This window comes from Gadus morhua, chromosome 5 (assembly GCF_902167405.1).
Source record: "Gadus morhua chromosome 5, gadMor3.0, whole genome shotgun sequence".
In the NCBI taxonomy this organism is placed as follows: Eukaryota; Metazoa; Chordata; class Actinopteri; order Gadiformes; family Gadidae; genus Gadus; species Gadus morhua.
This window is the reverse complement of record NC_044052.1, coordinates 23,518,748-23,536,876: the sequence shown is the minus strand read 5'-3', so window position 1 is coordinate 23,536,876 and position 18,129 is coordinate 23,518,748. Positions and strand designations below refer to the sequence as shown.

General features: G+C 48.8%; 1 protein-coding gene and 1 long non-coding RNA gene across 6 annotated transcripts in view; one reads left to right on the top strand and one right to left on the bottom strand.

Annotated features, from left to right (window-relative positions):
• Window positions 1-18,129, top strand: part of LOC115544457 (uncharacterized) — a 993,561-nt gene that overhangs the window by 48,586 nt on the left and 926,846 nt on the right. Inside the window, exons 14-26 of one of the 5 annotated variants that reach the window (XM_030357424.1) lie at window positions 1,778-2,044; window positions 2,770-3,048; window positions 4,205-4,504; window positions 6,031-6,297; window positions 7,230-7,508; window positions 8,623-8,943; window positions 9,909-10,175; window positions 11,094-11,372; window positions 12,293-12,592; window positions 12,845-12,937; window positions 13,192-13,212; window positions 13,588-13,683; window positions 15,575-16,015. In XM_030357424.1, coding sequence (XP_030213284.1) covers window positions 1,778-2,044; window positions 2,770-3,048; window positions 4,205-4,504; window positions 6,031-6,297; window positions 7,230-7,508; window positions 8,623-8,943; window positions 9,909-10,175; window positions 11,094-11,372; window positions 12,293-12,592; window positions 12,845-12,937; window positions 13,192-13,212; window positions 13,588-13,676 — 2,762 coding nt within the window. In that variant the 3' untranslated portion in view covers window positions 13,677-13,683; window positions 15,575-16,015. Of the gene's footprint in view, window positions 1-1,777; window positions 2,045-2,769; window positions 3,049-4,204; window positions 4,505-6,030; window positions 6,298-7,229; window positions 7,509-8,622; window positions 8,944-9,908; window positions 10,176-11,093; window positions 11,373-12,292; window positions 12,593-12,844; window positions 12,938-13,185; window positions 13,213-13,587; window positions 13,701-15,574; window positions 16,016-18,129 lie in introns of those variants that run through there. The other 4 variants (XM_030357422.1, XM_030357423.1, XM_030357421.1 and 1 more) reach the window with 4 other exon arrangements.
• LOC115544509 (uncharacterized) overlaps window positions 1-18,129 on the bottom strand; it is a 28,621-nt gene that overhangs the window by 4,102 nt on the left and 6,390 nt on the right. The gene's annotated exons all lie outside the window — the stretch shown is intronic.

The following is an 18,129-nucleotide window of genomic DNA, read 5'->3' as shown; positions in this document are numbered from 1 at the left end:
CTACGCCACTTCAGTAGGAGTTTCAGTCCGTCTGTGCACGGCACCTTTTCAGCGGTGCGCCTTCAGCCAGAGGGGGCGCCAATATGCCAATTTCCCACACAATGTTATGGTACGTCATAGAAAACCGCTTCGCATCGCGGATGATTATTATTTTTGACCGCTCGTGGCGCCCGGGCGGCTGCCCGTGCCTAAAATGCCCACTGCCTGGTCTGACCGGGAACCAGGAGCGGAGCAGGTCTGAGCGGGTTTACTGCGTCACTCGGTTACTTTCTCTTTCAGTTTTGCCGGTTCATTCAACGGCTCCCAGAACAGTCGGCTCTCACTGTGTTGATAACGCCCCCCGCCCCGCAGCGCTACGGACACACCCACACCTCGAGCGCATCACCGGAGATGCTGAGTTTTATTTCATTACTTTAATAACCTTGACTTGTGTTGTTTGTTGCTCACATGTTTTTGATCTTTACATAGTTTTGAGTCCCGCCGGTTCAGAACTTCAGGAGACCAGACGACCATCCTCCACACTCATCATGAGGGCGTTGGGACTGCTGCTGCTGCTGGGGCTCCTCTCCGGGGGGTCTGCAGGTAGGACCCTTCAGAGCGTCTCGGTCCGAACTATGCATAGAACCGGAACTAGAACTATTGTGGTCCCGAAGCAGTGCTTAGTTTCGCTGTCTTTACTGTTGATATGAAACTGCGTTTGTGTACAATCTCAAACTCGAACAACTAATCCACAGGATGATTAATCATTCACTTGTTCCGATATTTAAACTGAATTTTCAGAAACCAGTTTGCGTTTTGTTTCGACTGCGTTTCATTTTGTGTCCGAGCTGAGAAAACGAAAGTTAGTCTGAGACTAAACCGGATGATGATGTTGGGTTTCTGAATCTGTTCTTAAAGTCAACAGATGTGTTGGTTTATCAGAACCACTTTCATACTGTTCGACCCTACTCACTTTAATTCTTTATCAATTCATGTCATCATATCAACCTAGCTATCCACACAGATAGCTAGGTTAACCCATTCCCCCTATACAACACAGATAGCTAGGTTAACCCATTCCCTGTATACAACACAGATAGCTAGGTTAACCCATTCCCTGTATACAACACAGATAGCTAGGTTAACCCATTCCCCCTATACAACACAGATAGCTAGATTAACCCATTCCCCCTATACAACACAGATAGCTAGGTTAACCCATTCCCCCTATACAACACAGATAGCTAGATTAACCCATTCCCCCTATACAACACAGATAGCTAGGTTAACCCATTCCCCCTATACAACACAGATAGCTAGGTTAACCCATTCCCCCTATACAACACAGATAGCTAGGTTAACCCATTCCCCCTATACAACACAGATAGTTAGGTTAACCCATTCCTAGTTGAGTGGAGGATTCAAATGAAGCTTAGACAAAGCGTTTCACTGTAACCTGGAGAGATGTCAATACAGTTAAAATAAATCCTCCATAAATGTTCTGTAGACAGGGGGCGGGGCCACATGCTAGGGGGGGGGGGGGCGGGGCCACATGCTGGGGGGGAGGAGGCGGGGACACATGCTGGGGGGGAGGGGGCGGACCCATATACTGGGGGGGTGGGCGGAGTCACACGCTGGGGGGGAGGGGGCAGAGCTACATGCTGGGGGGGGGCACATGCTGGGGGGGGGGGGGGAGGGGGTGGAGCCACACGCTGGGGGGGGGGGGTCTGTCTCTCTGTCTGTCTCAAGTGATGTACAGCATTAACCTGTGTCTGTCTGTCTTTCTGTCCGTCCACAGTGATTCACTCTCTGAGGTATTTCGACACGGGGTCGTCTGGCCTCTCGTCCTTCCCAGAGTTTGTGTCTGTTGGGATGGTGGATGAGGTTCAGTTTGTTCACTATGACAGCGTCCGTGAGAGAGCCGTACCCAAACAGGCCTGGATGGAACAGGTCACCAGGGACGACACAGACTACTGGGAGAGGGCTGCTAATAGAGGGCTGGGTAAACAGCAGGTCTTCAAGGGCATCATAGAGACTGTTAAGAAGCGCTTCAACCAGACGGGAGGTATGTTCATACATTATATATGCACACACACACACACACACACACACACACACACACACACACACACACACACACACACACACACACACACACACACACACACACACACACACAGGAGCACACACACACACACAGGAGCACACACACACACACACACATGCAGGAGCACACACACACACACACACACGCACGTTTCCATGACTACCAACACACCCACATGTCCAGAGGCCACAGTACTGACCACAGAGGGCATCCCATAATACCTCTAGAGCAGCACCCAGACAGACAGACAGTTAACCTACAGACAGACAGTTAATCTACAGACAGACAGACAGTTAACCTACAGACAGACAGACAGTTAACCTAAAGACAGACAGTTAACCTTCAGACAGACAGACAGTTAACCTACAGACAGACAGACAGTTAACCTACAGACAGACAGACAGTAAACCTACAGACAGACAGTTAACCTTCAGACAGACAGACAGTTAACCTACAGACAGACAGTTAACCTACAGACAGACAGACAGTTAACCTACAGACAGACAGACATTTAACCTACAGACTGACAGACAGTTAACCTACAGACAGTTAACCTCTCTCTCTCTCTCTCTCTCTCTCTCTCTCTCTCTCTCTCTCTCTCCCCCTCCCTCTCTCTCTCTCTCTCTCTCTCTCTCTCTCTCTCTCTCTCTCTCTCTCTCTCTCTCTCTCTCTCTCTCTCTCAGGTGCCCACATTGTTCAGGTGATGTCTGGCTGTGAGTGGGATGATGAGGATGATACTACTGATGGTCATGAACAGTATGCCTACGATGGAGAGGACTTCATAGCGTTTGACCTGAAGACCCTGACCTGGGTCGCTCTAGTACGTCAGGCTGTCCCCACCAAACTGAGATGGGATCAGGATAGAGCTGGTAATCAATACAAGAAGAACTACTACACCAAGGAGTGTGTTGATTGGCTGAAGATGTACCTGGCCTATGGGAAGAGCACTCTGCAGAGAACAGGTAGAGTCACATGACCTGGTGGGCGTCACCGACTCATGTCTGGTGCATTAACTGATACACTTCAGCAGTAGTGCCCCCCCCCCCCGTCGTTTTTTTTTTATCAAAAGGAACATTAAATGTAGGCTACAAGATGTATAATTTTATCATGGACAAAAATCATGTGCACATCACATGAACAACATATTCACATCACCTGAATAATCAAGTGAGTAACAGTTAACTATCAGACCAATCGCTAAACAGATCACCAGACTTAGCCATTAGTAAAGCTATATTGTAAAACACCAACATCCCGCTTTCACTTTGATTGACGTTCCGGGCGAACAGGATGTTGATTGTAGGACGCCTTGAACGCTGATCCCTCAGAGACTGGAGGAGGCCGGATCGTTGCATGCCTTGTCAGGATGTTTTTTAAATGAATGTTCCTGTAACCGTGAGGGTTTCATGGCCTCATTAGAGAAAACGTGATCTCAGAGCAGGCACATAGGTAAACCACTGTTGATCTCTGAAGGATTAAATCATCATTTATGCAATTGACATTTTACTGTCTGCCCTTTTTCTTGCTATCCGCCATGTTTCATTGTGTTGTGTTGGTTATTGAACTGTTAACCCGTGAACTTGGGTTATGTTATCATCGTTACTAGAGAGATCATGACGATAGCTGCTGTAACGGGAGTCCGGGCGTGTGCAGGACCTAACCGCGCTGTATGATCACTGTTACACTGAGCACAGAGAGTGAAGAGTAGCTGAGACGGTAGAGGGGCTAGAAACTCATGAATTAAAATAGGCTATTTATTTCAGGTACCCTATTTTTGCACCAAAAAGATTTGAAAACCTTGAAGTTTAAAATCAAAAAGATTTATTTTTCTCTCTCTCTCCCCCCACCCCTCTCTCTCCCCCCCCTTTCTCTCTCCCCCCCTCTCCCCTCCCCCCTCTCTCCCCCCCCCTCCCTCTCCCCCCTCTCTCCCCCCTCCCCCCCTCTCTCTCTCTCTCTCTCTCTCTCTCTCTCTCTCTCTCTCTCTCTCTCTCTCTCTCTCTCTCTCTCTCTCTCTCTCTCTCTGTCTCTCTCCCTCCCCCCACTCTCTCCCCCCTCCCCCCCTCTCTCTCTCCCCCCTCTCCCCCCACCCCCCCCCCCCCCCCCCCCCTCTCTCTCCAGAGCGTCCGCGGGTGTCTCTGCTCCAGAGGAGCCCCTCCTCCCCAGTGGTGTGCCATGCTACAGGCTTCTACCCTGACAGGGTGGTGGTGTTCTGGAGGAGAGACGGCCAGGAGCTCCATGAGCAGGTGGACCCCGGGGAGGTCCTCCCCAACCACGACGGGACCTTCCAGGTCAGCGTGGACCTGGACCTCACGGCCGTCCCACAGGAGGACTGGGGGAGGTACGAGTGTGTGGTCCAGCTGAAAGGCATCGAGGACATCCCCACCCCCCTGGACCCCGCCCTCATCAGGACCAACTGGGGTAAGACTGGGAGGGACAGAGGTAGGGGACACACCTCACCTCACCTCCACCTCACCTCACCTCCACCTCACCTCCACCTCACCTCCACCTCCACCTCACCTCACCTCACCTCCACCTCACCTCCACCTCACCTCACCTCCACCTCACCTCCACCTCCACCTCCACCTCCACCTCACCTCCACCTCCACCTCCACCTCCACCTCACCTTTCTGAATCTGTTCTTAAAGTCAACAGATGTGTTGGTTTATCGGAACCACTTTCATACTGTTCGACCCTACTCACTTTAATTCTTTATCAATTCATGTCATCATATCAACCCCGCTATCAACACAGATAGCTAGGTTAACCCATTCCCCCTATACAACACAGATAGCTAGGTTAACCCATTCCCCTATACAACACAGATAGCTAGGTTAACCCGTTCCCCCTATACAACACAGATAGCTTAACCCATTCCCCCTATACAACACAGACAGCTAGGTTAACCCATTCCCCCTATACAACACAGATAGCTAGGTTAACCCATTCCCCCTATACAACACAGATAGCTAGGTTAACACATTCCCCCTATACAACACAGATAGCTAGGTTAACCCATTCCCCCTATACAACACAGATAGCTAGGTTAACCCATTCCCCCTATACAACACAGATAGCTAGGTTAACCCATTCCCCCTATACAACACAGATAGCTAGGTTAACCCATTCCCCCTATACAACACAGATAGCTAGGTTAACCCATTCCCCCTGTACAACACAGATAGCTAGGTTAACCCATTCCCCTTTACAACACAGATAGCTAGGTTAACCCATTCCCCCTATACAACACAGATAGCTAGGTTAACCCATTCCCCCTATACAACACAGATAGTTAGGTTAACCCATTCCTAGTTGAGTGGAGGATTCAAATGAAGCTTAGACAAAGCGTTTCACTGTAACCTGGAGAGATGTCAATACAGTTAAAAGAAATCCTCCATAAATGTTCTGTAGACAGGGGGCGGGGCCACATGCTGGGGGGGAGGGCGGGGCCACATGCTGGGGGGGGGGGGGCGGGGCCACATGCTGGGGGGGGGGGCTGGGCCACATGCTGGGGGGGAGGGGCGGGGCCACAAGCTGGGGGGGAGGGCGGGGCCACATGCTGGGGGAGGAGGCGGGGCCACATGCTGGGGGGGAGGAGGCGGGGACACATGCTGGGGGGAGGAGGCGGGGACACATACTGGGGGGGGGTGGGCGATGTCACACGCTAGGGGGGGGGAGGGGGCGGAGCTACATGCTGGGGGGGGGAGGAGGGGGTGGAGCTACATGCTGGGGGGGGAGGAGGGGGTGGAGCTACATGGTGGGGGGGGGGAGGAGGGGGTGGAGCCACACACTGGGGGGGGGTCTGTCTGTCTGTCTCAAGTGATGTACAGCATTAACCTGTCTGTCTGTCTGTCTGTCTGTCTGTCTGTCTCTCTGTCTCTCTGTCTGTCTGTCTGTCTGTCTGTCTGTCTGTCTGTCTGTCTGTCTGTCTGTCTGTCTGTCCACAGTGATTCACTCTCTGAGGTATTTCCATACGGCGTCGTCTGGCCTCTCATCCTTCCCAGAGTTTGTGTCTGTTGGGATGGTGGATGGGGTTCAGTTTGTTCACTATGACAGCGTCAGTGAGAGAGCCGTACCCAAACAGGCCTGGATGGACCGGGTCAGCACAGACAACCCAGACTACTGGGAGAGGGAGACTGGAAGATATCAGGTTGAACAGCAGGTCTTCAAGGGCATCATAGAGACTGCTAAGAAGCGCTTCAACCAGACGGGAGGTATGTTCATACATTATATATGTACACACACACGCACACACACACACACACACACACACACACACACACACACACACACACACACACACACACACACACACACACACACACACACACACACACACACACACACAGGAGCACACACACACACACACACACACACACACAGGAGCACACACACACACACACACAGGAGCACACACACACACACACACACAGGAGCACACACACACACACACACACACACACACACACACACACACACACACACAGGAGCACACACGCAGGAGCACACACACGCAGGAGCACACACACACATACACACACACGCACGCACGCACACACACACACACACACACACACACACACACACACACACACACACACACACACACACACACACACACACACACACGCACGTTTCCATGACTACCAACACACCCACATGTCCAGAGGCCACAGTACTGACCACATAGGGCATCCCATAATACCTCTAGAGCAGCACCCAGACAGACAGACAGTTAACCTACAGACAGACAGACAGTTAACCTACAGACAGACAGACATTTAACCTACAGACAGACAGTTAACCTACAGACAGACAGACAGTTAACCTACAGACAGACAGACAGTTAACCTACAGACAGACAGACAGTTAACCTACAGACAGACAGACATTTAACCTACAGACAGATAGTTAACCTACAGACAGACAGACAGTTAACCTACAGACAGACAGACAGTTAACCTACAGACAGACAGTTAACCTACAGACAGAGAGACAGTTAACCTTCAGACAGACAGACAGTTAACCTACAGACAGAGAGACAGTTAACCTACAGACAGACAGTTAACCTCTCTCTCTCTCTCTCTCTCTCTCTCTCTCTCTCTCTCTCTCTCTCTCTCTCTCTCTCTCTCTCTCTCTCTCTCAGGTGCCCACATTGTTCAGGTGATGTCTGGCTGTGAGTGGGATGATGAGGATGATACTACTGATGGTTATCACCAGTATGCCTACGATGGAGAGGACTTCCTAGCGTTTGACCTGAAGACCCTGACCTGGGTCGCTCTAGTACGTCAGGCTGTCCCCACCAAACTGATATTGGATCAGGATAGAGCTGGTAATCAATACAGGAAGAACTACTACACCAAGGAGTGTGTTGATTGGCTGAAGATGTACCTGGCCTATGGGAAGAGCACTCTGCAGAGAACAGGTAGAGTCACATGACCTGGTGGGTGTCACCGACTCATGTCTGGTGGATTAACTGATACACTACAGCAGTTGTGCCCCCCCCCCCGTCGTTTTTTTTTTATCAAAAGGAACATTAAATGTAGGCTACAAGATGTGTAATTTTATCATGGACAAAAATCATGTGCACATCACATGAACAACATATTCACATCACCTGAATAATCAAGTGAGTAACAGTTAACTATCAGACCAATCGCTAAACAGATCACCAGACTTAGCCATTAGTAAAGCTATATTGTAAAACGCCAACATCCCGCTTTCACTTTGATTGACGTTCCGGGCGAACAGGATGTTGATTGTAGGACGCCTTGAACGCTGATCCCTCAGAGACTGGAGGAGGCCGGATCGTTGCATGCCTTGTCAGGATGTTTTTTAAATGAATGTTCCTGTAAACGTGAGGGTTTCATGGCCTCATTAGAGAAAACGTGATCTCAGAGCAGGCACATAGGTAAACCACAACCAGAATAAATCCATCATTTATGCAATTGACATTTTACTGTCTGCCCTTTTTCTTGCTATCCGCCATGTTTCATTGTGTTGTGTTGGTTATTGAACTGTTAAGCCGTGAACTTGGGTTATGTTTATCATCGTTACTATAGAGATCATGACGATAGCTGCTGTAACGGGAGTCCGGGCGTGTGCAGGACCGAACCGCGCTGTATGATCCCTGTTACACTGAGCACAGAGAGGGAAGAGTAGCTGAGACGGTAGAGGGGTTAGAAACTCATGAATGAAAATAGGCTATTTATTTCAGGTACCCTATTTTTGCACCAAAAAGATTTGAAAACCTTGAAGTTTAAAATCAAAAAGATTTATTTTTCTCTCTCTCTCCCCCCACCCCTCTCTCTCCCCCCCCCCCTCTCTCTCTCCCCCCTCTCCCCTCCCCCCTCTCTCCCCCCCCCTCTCTCCCCCACCCTCTCTCCCCCCCTCCCTCTCCCCCCTCTCTCTCCCCTCCCCCCCGCTCTCTCTCTCCCCCCTCTCTCTCTCTCTCCCCCTCTCTCTCTCTCGCTCTCTCCCCCCTCCCCCCCTCTCTCTCTCCCCCCTCTCCCCCCCCCCCCCCCCCCCTCTCACTCCAGAGCGTCCGCGGGTGTCTCTGCTCCAGAGGAGCCCCTCCTCCCCAGTGGTGTGCCATGCTACAGGCTTCTACCCTGACAGGGTGGTGGTGTTCTGGAGGAGAGACGGCCAGGAGCTCCATGAGCAGGTGGACCCCGGGGAGGTCCTCCCCAACCACGACGGGACCTTCCAGGTCAGCGTGGACCTGTACCTCACGGCCGTCCCACAGGAGGACTGGGGGAGGTACGAGTGTGTGGTCCAGCTGAAAGGCATCGAGGACATCCCCACCCCCCTGGACCCCGCCCTCATCAGGACCAACTGGGGGAAGACTGGGAGGGACGGAGGTAGGGGACAAACCTCACCTCCACCTCCACCTCACCTCACCTCCACCTCCACCTCCACCTCACCTTTCTGAATCTGTTCTTAAAGTCAACAGATGTGTTGTTTCATCAGAACCACTTTCATACTGTTCGACCCTACTCACTTTAATTCATGTCATCATATCAACCTAGCTATTAACACAGATAGCTAGGTTAACCCATCCCCCTATACAACACAGATAGCTAGGTTAACCCATTCCCCCTATACAACACAGATAGCTAGGTTAACCCATTCCCCCTATACAACACAGATAGCTAGGTTAACCCATTCCCCCTATACAACACAGATAGCTAGGTTAACCCATTCCCCCTATACAACACAGATAGCTAGGTTAACCCATTCCCTGTATACAACACAGATAGCTAGGTTAACCCGTTCCCCCTATACAACACAGATAGCTAGGTTAACCCATTCCCCCTATACAACACAGATAGCTAGGTTAACCCATTCCCCGTATACAACACAGATAGCTAGGTTAACCCATTCCTAGTTGAGTGGAGGATTCAAATGAAGCTTAGACAAAGCGTTTCACTGTAACCTGGAGAGTTGTCAATACAGTTAAAAGAAATCCTCCATAAATGTTCTGTAGACAGGGGGCGGGGCCACATGGGGGGGGGCGGGGCCACATGCTGGGGGGGGGGGGGGGGGCGGGGCCACATGCTGGGGGGGAGGAGGCGGGGACACATGCTGGGGGGGAGGGGGCGGACCCACATACTGGGGGGGGTGGGCGATGTCACACGCTAGGGGGGGGGAGGGGGCGGAGCTACATGCTGGGGGGGGGGAGGAGGGGGTGGAGCCACACACTGGGGGGGGGTCTGTCTGTCTGTCTCAAGTGATGTACAGCATTAACCTGTCTGTCTGTCTGTCTGTCTGTCTGTCTGTCTGTCTGTCTGTCTGTCTGTCTGTCTGTCTGTCTGTCTGTCCACAGTGATTCACTCTCTGAGGTATTTCCACACGGCGTCGTCTGGCCTCTCATCCTTCCCAGAGTTTGTGGCTGTTGGGATGGTGGACGAGGTTCAGTTTGTTCACTATGACAGCGTCCGTGAGAGAGCCGTACCCAAACAGGCCTGGATGGAACAGGTCACCAGAGACGACACAGACTACTGGGAGAGGGAGACTGGAAGATATCAGGTTGAACAGCAGGTCTTCAAGGGCATCATAGAGACTGCTAAGAAGCGCTTCAACCAGACGGGAGGTATGTTCATACATTATATATACACACACACACACACACACACACACACACACACACACACACACACACACACACACACACACACACACAGGAGCACACACACACACAGGAGCACACACACACACAGGAGCACACACACACACAGGAGCACACACACAGGAGCACACACACACACAGGAGCGCACACACACACACACACACACACACACACACAGGAGCACACACACACACGCAGGAGCACACACACACATACACACACACACACACACACACACACACACACACACACACACACACACACACACACACACGCACGTTTCCATGACTACCAAGTAACACACCCACATGTCCAGAGGCCACAGTACTGACCACATAGGGCATCCCATAATACCTCTAGAGCAGCACCCAGACAGACAGACAGTTAACCTACAGACAGACAGACATTTAACCTACAGACAGACAGTTAACCTTCAGACAGACAGACAGTTAACCTACAGACAGACAGACAGTTAACCTACAGACAGACAGTTAACCTTCAGACAGACAGACAGTTAACCTACAGACAGACAGACAGTTAACCTACAGACAGACAGTTAACCTACAGACTGACAGACAGTTAACCTACAGACTGACAGACATTTAACCTACAGACTGACAGACAGTTAACCTACAGACAGACAGACAGTTAACCTACAGACAGACAGTTAACCTACAGACAGACAGTTAACCTACAGACAGAGAGACAGTTAACCTTCAGACAGACAGACAGTTAACCTACAGACAGAGAGTTAACCTCTCTCTCTCTCTCTCTCTCTCTCTCTCTCTCTCTCTCTCTCTCTCTCTCTCTCTCTCTCTCTCTCTCTCTCTCTCTCTCTCTCTCTCTCTCTCTCTCTCTCTCTCTCTCTCTCTCTCTCTCAGGTGCCCACATTGTTCAGGTGATGTCTGGCTGTGAGTGGGATGATGAGGATGATACTACTGATGGTTATAACCAGTTTGCCTACGATGGAGAGGACTTCATAGCGTTTGACCTGAAGACCCTGACCTGGGTCGCTCTAGTACGTCAGGCTGTCCCCACCAAACTGAGATTGGATCAGGATAGAGCTGGTAATCAATACAGGAAGAACTACTACACCAAGGAGTGTGTTGATTGGCTGAAGATGTACCTGGCCTATGGGAAGAGCACTCTGCAGAGAACAGGTAGAGTCACATGACCTGGTGGGCGTCACCGACTCATGTCTGGTGCATTAACTGATACACTACAGCAGTAGTGCCCCCCCCCCCCCGTAGTGTTTTTTATCAAAAGGAACATTAAATGTAGGCTATAAGATGTATCATTTTATCATGGACAAAAATCATGTGCACATCACATGAACAACATATTCACATCACCTGAATAATCAAGTGAGTAACAGTTAACTATCAGACCAATCGCTAAACAGATCACCAGACTTAGCCATTAGTAAAGCTATATTGTAAGACGCCAACATCCCGCTTTCACTTTGATTGACGTTCCGGGCGAACAGGATGTTGATTGTAGGACGCCTTGAACGGTGATCCCTCAGAGACTGGAGGAGGCCGGATCTTTGGATGCCTTGTCAGGATGTTTTTTAAATGAATGTTCCTGTAACCGTGAGGGTTTCATGGTCTCATTAGAGAAAACGTGATCTCAGAGCAGGCACATAGGTAAACCACTGTTGATCTCTGAAGGAATAAATCCATCATTTATGCAATTGACATTTTACTGTCTGTCCTTTTTCTCGCTATCCGCCATGTTTCATTGTGTTGTGTTGGTTATTGAACTGTTAAGCCGTGAACTTGGGTTATGTTTATCATCGTTACTATAGAGATCATGACGATAGCTGCTGTAACGGGAGTCCGGGCGTGTGCAGGACCGAACCGCGCTGTATGATCACTGTTACACTGAGCACAGAGAGGGAAGAGTAGCTGAGACGGTAGAGGGGTTAGAAACTCATCAATGAAAATAGGCTATTTATTTATTTCAGGTACCCTATTTTTGCCCCAAAAAGATTTGAAAACCATGAAAGTTTAAATATATATTTATTTTTCTCTCTCTCTCCCCCCCCCCCCTCTCTCTCCCCCCCCCCCCCTCCCTCCAGAGCGTCCGCGGGTGTCTCTGCTCCAGAGGACCCCCTCCTCCCCAGTGGTGTGCCATGCTACAGGCTTCTACCCTGACAGGGTGGTGGTGTTCTGGAGGAGAGATGGCCAGGAGCTCCATGAGCAGGTGGACCCCGGGGAGGTCCTCCCCAACCACGACGGGACCTTCCAGGTCAGCGTGGACCTGGACCTCACGGCCGTCCCACAGGAGGACTGGGGGAGGTACGAGTGTGTGGTCCAGCTGAAAGGCATCGAGGACATCTCCACCCCCCTGGACCCCGCCCTCATCAGGACCAACAGGGGTAAGACTGGTGTTGGAGGGGATGGAGGTGGTGGATTGTGGGTAAATGAGTTCCATGAATAGGGCTAGGCTCAGATCAGTCCCTGAGTGACCCTGAGCTCCAGAACACATTTGAGAGGAATAGTTACACTGACGTTGTGTAGCATCACGTGACCGTAGACATGGGGTTCAATGATGGAGGGACGGACGGGGAGGGTCTGTAATAACATCTATTATTACACACCTGATTTTATTTTATTTATTTACCTTCAAGGCAAGAGTCACCTCCTTGTTTTCATCCTCGTTGGTGTCGCTGTTGTTGTTGCTGCTGCTGTTGTTGGAGTCTTTGTGTACCAGAAGAGGAACGGTGAGTGGATCAAACTCTCCAGGAGGACAAACACCTGATCTCCACCTGCTCTTACTTCCTGTCCCCTTCCTAGAATCTGATTGGTTGTCTTCATACACTGGAGGTCTGGTGGTAGAAACCTCTCCACCTCTGAATGATGAACCTTCTCCAATGTCCACAGATATGTTGTGGCATTAAGAATATGAAAGTATAATAACATGAGGATATTCACCACTGATTCAACACTAATCATTTCTCCTGATCCTTAGATTCAGACAAGCGTCACAAACCAGTTGGTGAGTGAAATTTGTTTTATTGCAGTTCTTCTCTTATGATTAATGCTACTACCAATACAGAGACCTTGGTGACTTGTCTAGCTCATTGGACTATACAGCTCTGTAGATCTGGAAGCATCTAGATACATCTAGCTCACTGGACTATACAGCTCTATAGATCTAGTTACATCTAGCTCACTGGACTATACAGCTCTATAGATCTAGATCCATCTAGCTCACTGGACTATACAGCTCTGTAGATCTAGATACATCTAGCTCACTGGACTATACAGCTCTATAGATCTAGATACATCTAGCTCAGTGGACTATACAGCTCTATAGATCTAGATACACCTATCTCATGACCTCACCTCCTCCCATTCTGCTACATCCCAGGTTCTTCTGACAGCTGCTCTGAGAACACTGAGGGGCAGAATCCGGCTCCTGAGGCCCAACCTATGACCGGAGAGACCCCATCTACGTAGTTTCCTGGTATTAGAGGACCTACAGTGTGTATATATCTCGTCACATTAGACTTCAGCAGTAATTGATAAATGTTCAGTCTAGTAAACCGATATCCAGCCCGCGTCGCCTCGTCTGAACCCACGCGGAGGAAAGAGTCACTTTCTCTTTCAGATGACCACGGGATTTATTTGATATCAGTACTAATGACTTAGAAAAAATCAACAAACTCCATTCATCGACTATTGGTCAAGAGTCGCCTTGGCCAGAGCCGTAATGATATGTGAATTTGAAGGGTTCATGAGCGACAACAATACCACAAAATAAGATCTCATAAAGACGCCCCATTTTAACATGAGCAGCTATGACTCAGAGGAGATAACCCCTCCCACTTTATGGCTCAGAGGAGATAACCCCTCCCACTTTATGGCTCAGAGGAGATAACCCCTCCCACTGTATGGCTCAGAGGAGATAACCCCTCCCACTTTATGGCTCAGAGGAGATAACCCCTCCCACTCTATGGCTCAGAGGAGATAACCCCTCCCACTTTATGACTCAATGGAGATAACCCCTCCCACTCTATGGCTCAGAGGAGATAACCCCTCCCACTCTATGGCTCAGAGGAGATAACCCCTCCCACTCTATGGCTCAGAGGAGATAACCCCTCCCACTTTATGGCTCAGAGGAGATAACCCCTCCCACTGTATGGCTCAGAGGAGACAACCCCTCCCACTGTATGGCTCAGAGGAGATAACCCCTCCCACTTTATGGCTCAGAGGAGATAACCCCTCCCACTCTATGGCTCAGAGGAGATAACCCCTCCGACTTTATGGCTCAGAGGAGATAACCCCTCCCACTTTATGGCTCAGAGGAGATAACCCCTCCCACTTTATGGCTCAGAGGAGATAACCCCTCCCACTCTATGGCTCAGAGGAGATAACCCCTCCCACTCTATGGCTCAGAGGAGATAACCCCTCCCACTTTATGGCTCAGAGGAGATAACCCCTCCCACTTTATGGCTCAGAGGAGATAACCCCTCCCACTCTATGGCTCAGAGGAGATAACCCCTCCCACTCTATGGCTCAGAGGAGATAACCCCTCCCACTCTATGGCTCAGAGGAGATAACCCCTCCCACTTTATGGCTCAAGAGGAGATAACCCCTCCCACTTTATGGCTCAGAGGAGATAACCCCTCCCACTTTATGGCTCAGAGGAGATAACCCCTCCCACTGTATGGCTCAGAGGAGATAACCCCTCCCACTTTATGGCTCAGAGGAGATAACCCCTCCCACTGTATGGCTCAGAGGGGATAACCCCTCCCACTGTATGGCTCAGAGGAGACAACCCCTCCTACTGTCACTAGGGATGGGGATCGAAACCCGTTTCAATCAAGGACCCGGTTCCACTTTTTTCAAAACCAATAGATCATTAACTCTTGGGCTCATCGATACCACTATCGAGTCCCGTCGTTCATTTATTATTATTTTTGTTCTGTAACGTAATGTTGTGTCCCTCGAGTCGCATCACAGCATTTAAATCTAATCAATCCAATCACTGCAGCGTGTCCACCACTGTTTTTGAATGGAAAGTTTACAAAAAGCAGCGTGATGATGTGTTGACGTTGACTCAGTAAAACGACTGTTAGGTTATCATTATGCGTTCAATAAAGAAGAGTAATACTGTCTTACTCATGTTTCTGTATTACTAATACAGTCGTATAGTGCTCTAATCATTTTAGTATATAAAATTAAAACTACTGATGTCAATATTTATTAGGGATTGCACATTTAATTTAAAGTGCAATTATTTATTTCCTAAATATCTTCCTCATCACTAAAAATGTGTTAGGAGTATCGAAAATGGTATCGATATCAATAAATATTAATCATCCCCATCCCTAACTGTCACTCTGCATCCCCAGGCCGTGACTGACCTCTAGTGGAGGAGATGAGAGCAGAGGAAGACGGGGCGGAGGGCCGTAGCACCGACTTCTGGGCCCTGTGTACAAGAGGTACTGATGTCCCCCGCTGCGCAGCGCAGTGTGCGGCTCCTACCACTAGGGGGTGGTAGAAAATTCCAAAGAAATTATTATTATTATGAATTATTTTTTTTATCCCACAACTGTCTACCTCACACCCGCAGTCCGACGGCCCTGAGGGGTAGGATGGGCCTACAACTGGTGTACAGTATTATGTATAAATGTTAATGTGTGAGATAATGCTTTATAATCTACAATTGGTTTATAAAGTAACTAATGTACTGTTACTGATATAAACTGATGTTATTATACAGCTTGTGCTGTTTTAGGTGGATAATGAGACTGCACCAAACAATTAAATAAATGAAGAATTTTCAAACTTTGTGTTGAAAGAACAGTTGTTTTATTTGCACACTAACAGTTAATGTTAAAACATACAGACGCAGGCGTATCACCTCCAAATGTATGCTGGGTAATAATGTGTTAATCCCATAGCTGCCCACAGAGTCGATGCGTCCTCATCAATCACTTGTCAACAGAGCAGAATTCTGCAAACAACCCTGAGCAGGTTATTAACAGACATGCAAACGGTGCGCTTTTTTATCATACATTTTGGGGACGTGTGTGGTTCGTGCAGATCCGAAGAGTTTTTCTTTTGGGGGGGGGGGGGGGGCAGTCGATCAGTGCGTCGATCGGTGCTCGTGTACAGGTGTCAATATTCCGTAATCTGATTGACTGAGACCCCCCGTGCCTTCGAGGTAAAGAAAAGTGATTCCGGAAATGATTTTGGTAGGGGACCAATCACAGCACTTGCCGTTGCGTCAAAATATTGGATGCGCATGCGCACGGTACAGCTTGGATCGGGCTCAGAAAATCAAGCCCGACCCCGAGCCCGGCCCGACCCGACACATTAACTGTAATTAGGAGCCCTAGCCCGATTTCAACCCGACAATTATTTTAACACATATGTAACTTTGTACACATTTGTTACTAGGCTTACTCAGCTAAATATATATGTAAGGGATAATGTATAGAACGCCGGTCATTATCGGGAAAATAAGACCCGACAGGGCGAACAGTACACCGACGCGCAGCGAAGGCGTCTTGCTTCGCCCTGAAGAAGGGGCTTATTTTCGAAAATTACCGGCGAAGTTCTATACATGATCCCGCTTATAACACGGCTCCTTGCCAAAACTAAAAAAATAACTTCACATGGTGCGCCTTTTTACAATATATTCGTTACCAGCATTCATTCATAATTTTTTCACAATGTCTTGTTTTTAAAAGATTTATGATGACTTTATGCTCTGTAAGGTGACCTTGGGTGCCTTGAAAGGCACCTCTAAATTAAATGTATTATTATTATTTTTCGTAGTGTTGATCAGCAGTGCAATAATTAATTGTCCGCAAAGACGGTGATGTCACTTAGCAACGGAAGACACTGGGGTTAACAAGTCACCGGACTAGCTTCCAAAGTGAACGGAGCGTTCCACGGCATTGAGAAGACCTGTGTAATAAAGGCCTATAATATTTCTGTTTATGGCATAGATTTCTCCTCAGATTAGGCCGATAAACCAATGATACAAATAAAAATAAAAACGCTTGATCAAAGGCCCGGCCTGACCCGGCCCGAGGATAGTGGTGGGAAATATCGGAGAAGGATGCACTTATTGTACAGCAGGACGCAGGGTGCAAGTGCAGTTGGAAGTGGTCATCGACGCTAAAATTAGAAGCCACGACTGAGGTGAATACAGTGAAGCATAACTTTCCACTGTCTGACTTTTTAAAAAAAAATTAGAAAAAAGGATGTGCTAAATGCACACTCTGCATTAAAGAAATTAATTATGCCAGCAGGGGTGTACATGCCCTGTATGCACACTGTAAGGCAGACATTCATCGGAGGAAAGTGACAACAACAATAAGTACACAAAGTGTTGCACAGCTTCTCCGAAACCCTCTTCCAGAAACCCCCTAAGCAGCAGATAAGATCAGGGACAGTGCCAGGCCTACACTGCCAGTACCTGTACCTGTGATCACATATCCAATGCAGAGGTGTGTGTTTGTGAAAATAAATTAACTTAGTTTAAAAAGTCACTTTAACTGAGTAAATAATATATTTGTTATCTTTCTAGGCATATAGCATATAGCATAGGCCTTCTCATGATAATAGGATATCATGCCGTCATATTTTTTCAGACTTATAGTAGCTCTCTTTTTTTGTCATACATGTGTTTGCATCCCTGCATCTTAAACTGCCCCTTCCCTCACCTTAACCTCCCCCCACCTCTATCTTAACCTCCCTCTACCCTCACCTTAACCTCCCCTCTCTCCCTAAACTCCACGCTACCTTAACCCTCCTAACCTTCCTACCCCTCCCACTATGTTTACTTTTCTCATTCAATTAGTCTTATTTAAGCGACTATGATGTACGTGAAGTATAAGATATATAATTAAATGAGTTTAAAAATGACAAATCCATGAGAAATGTAAGGTGATGC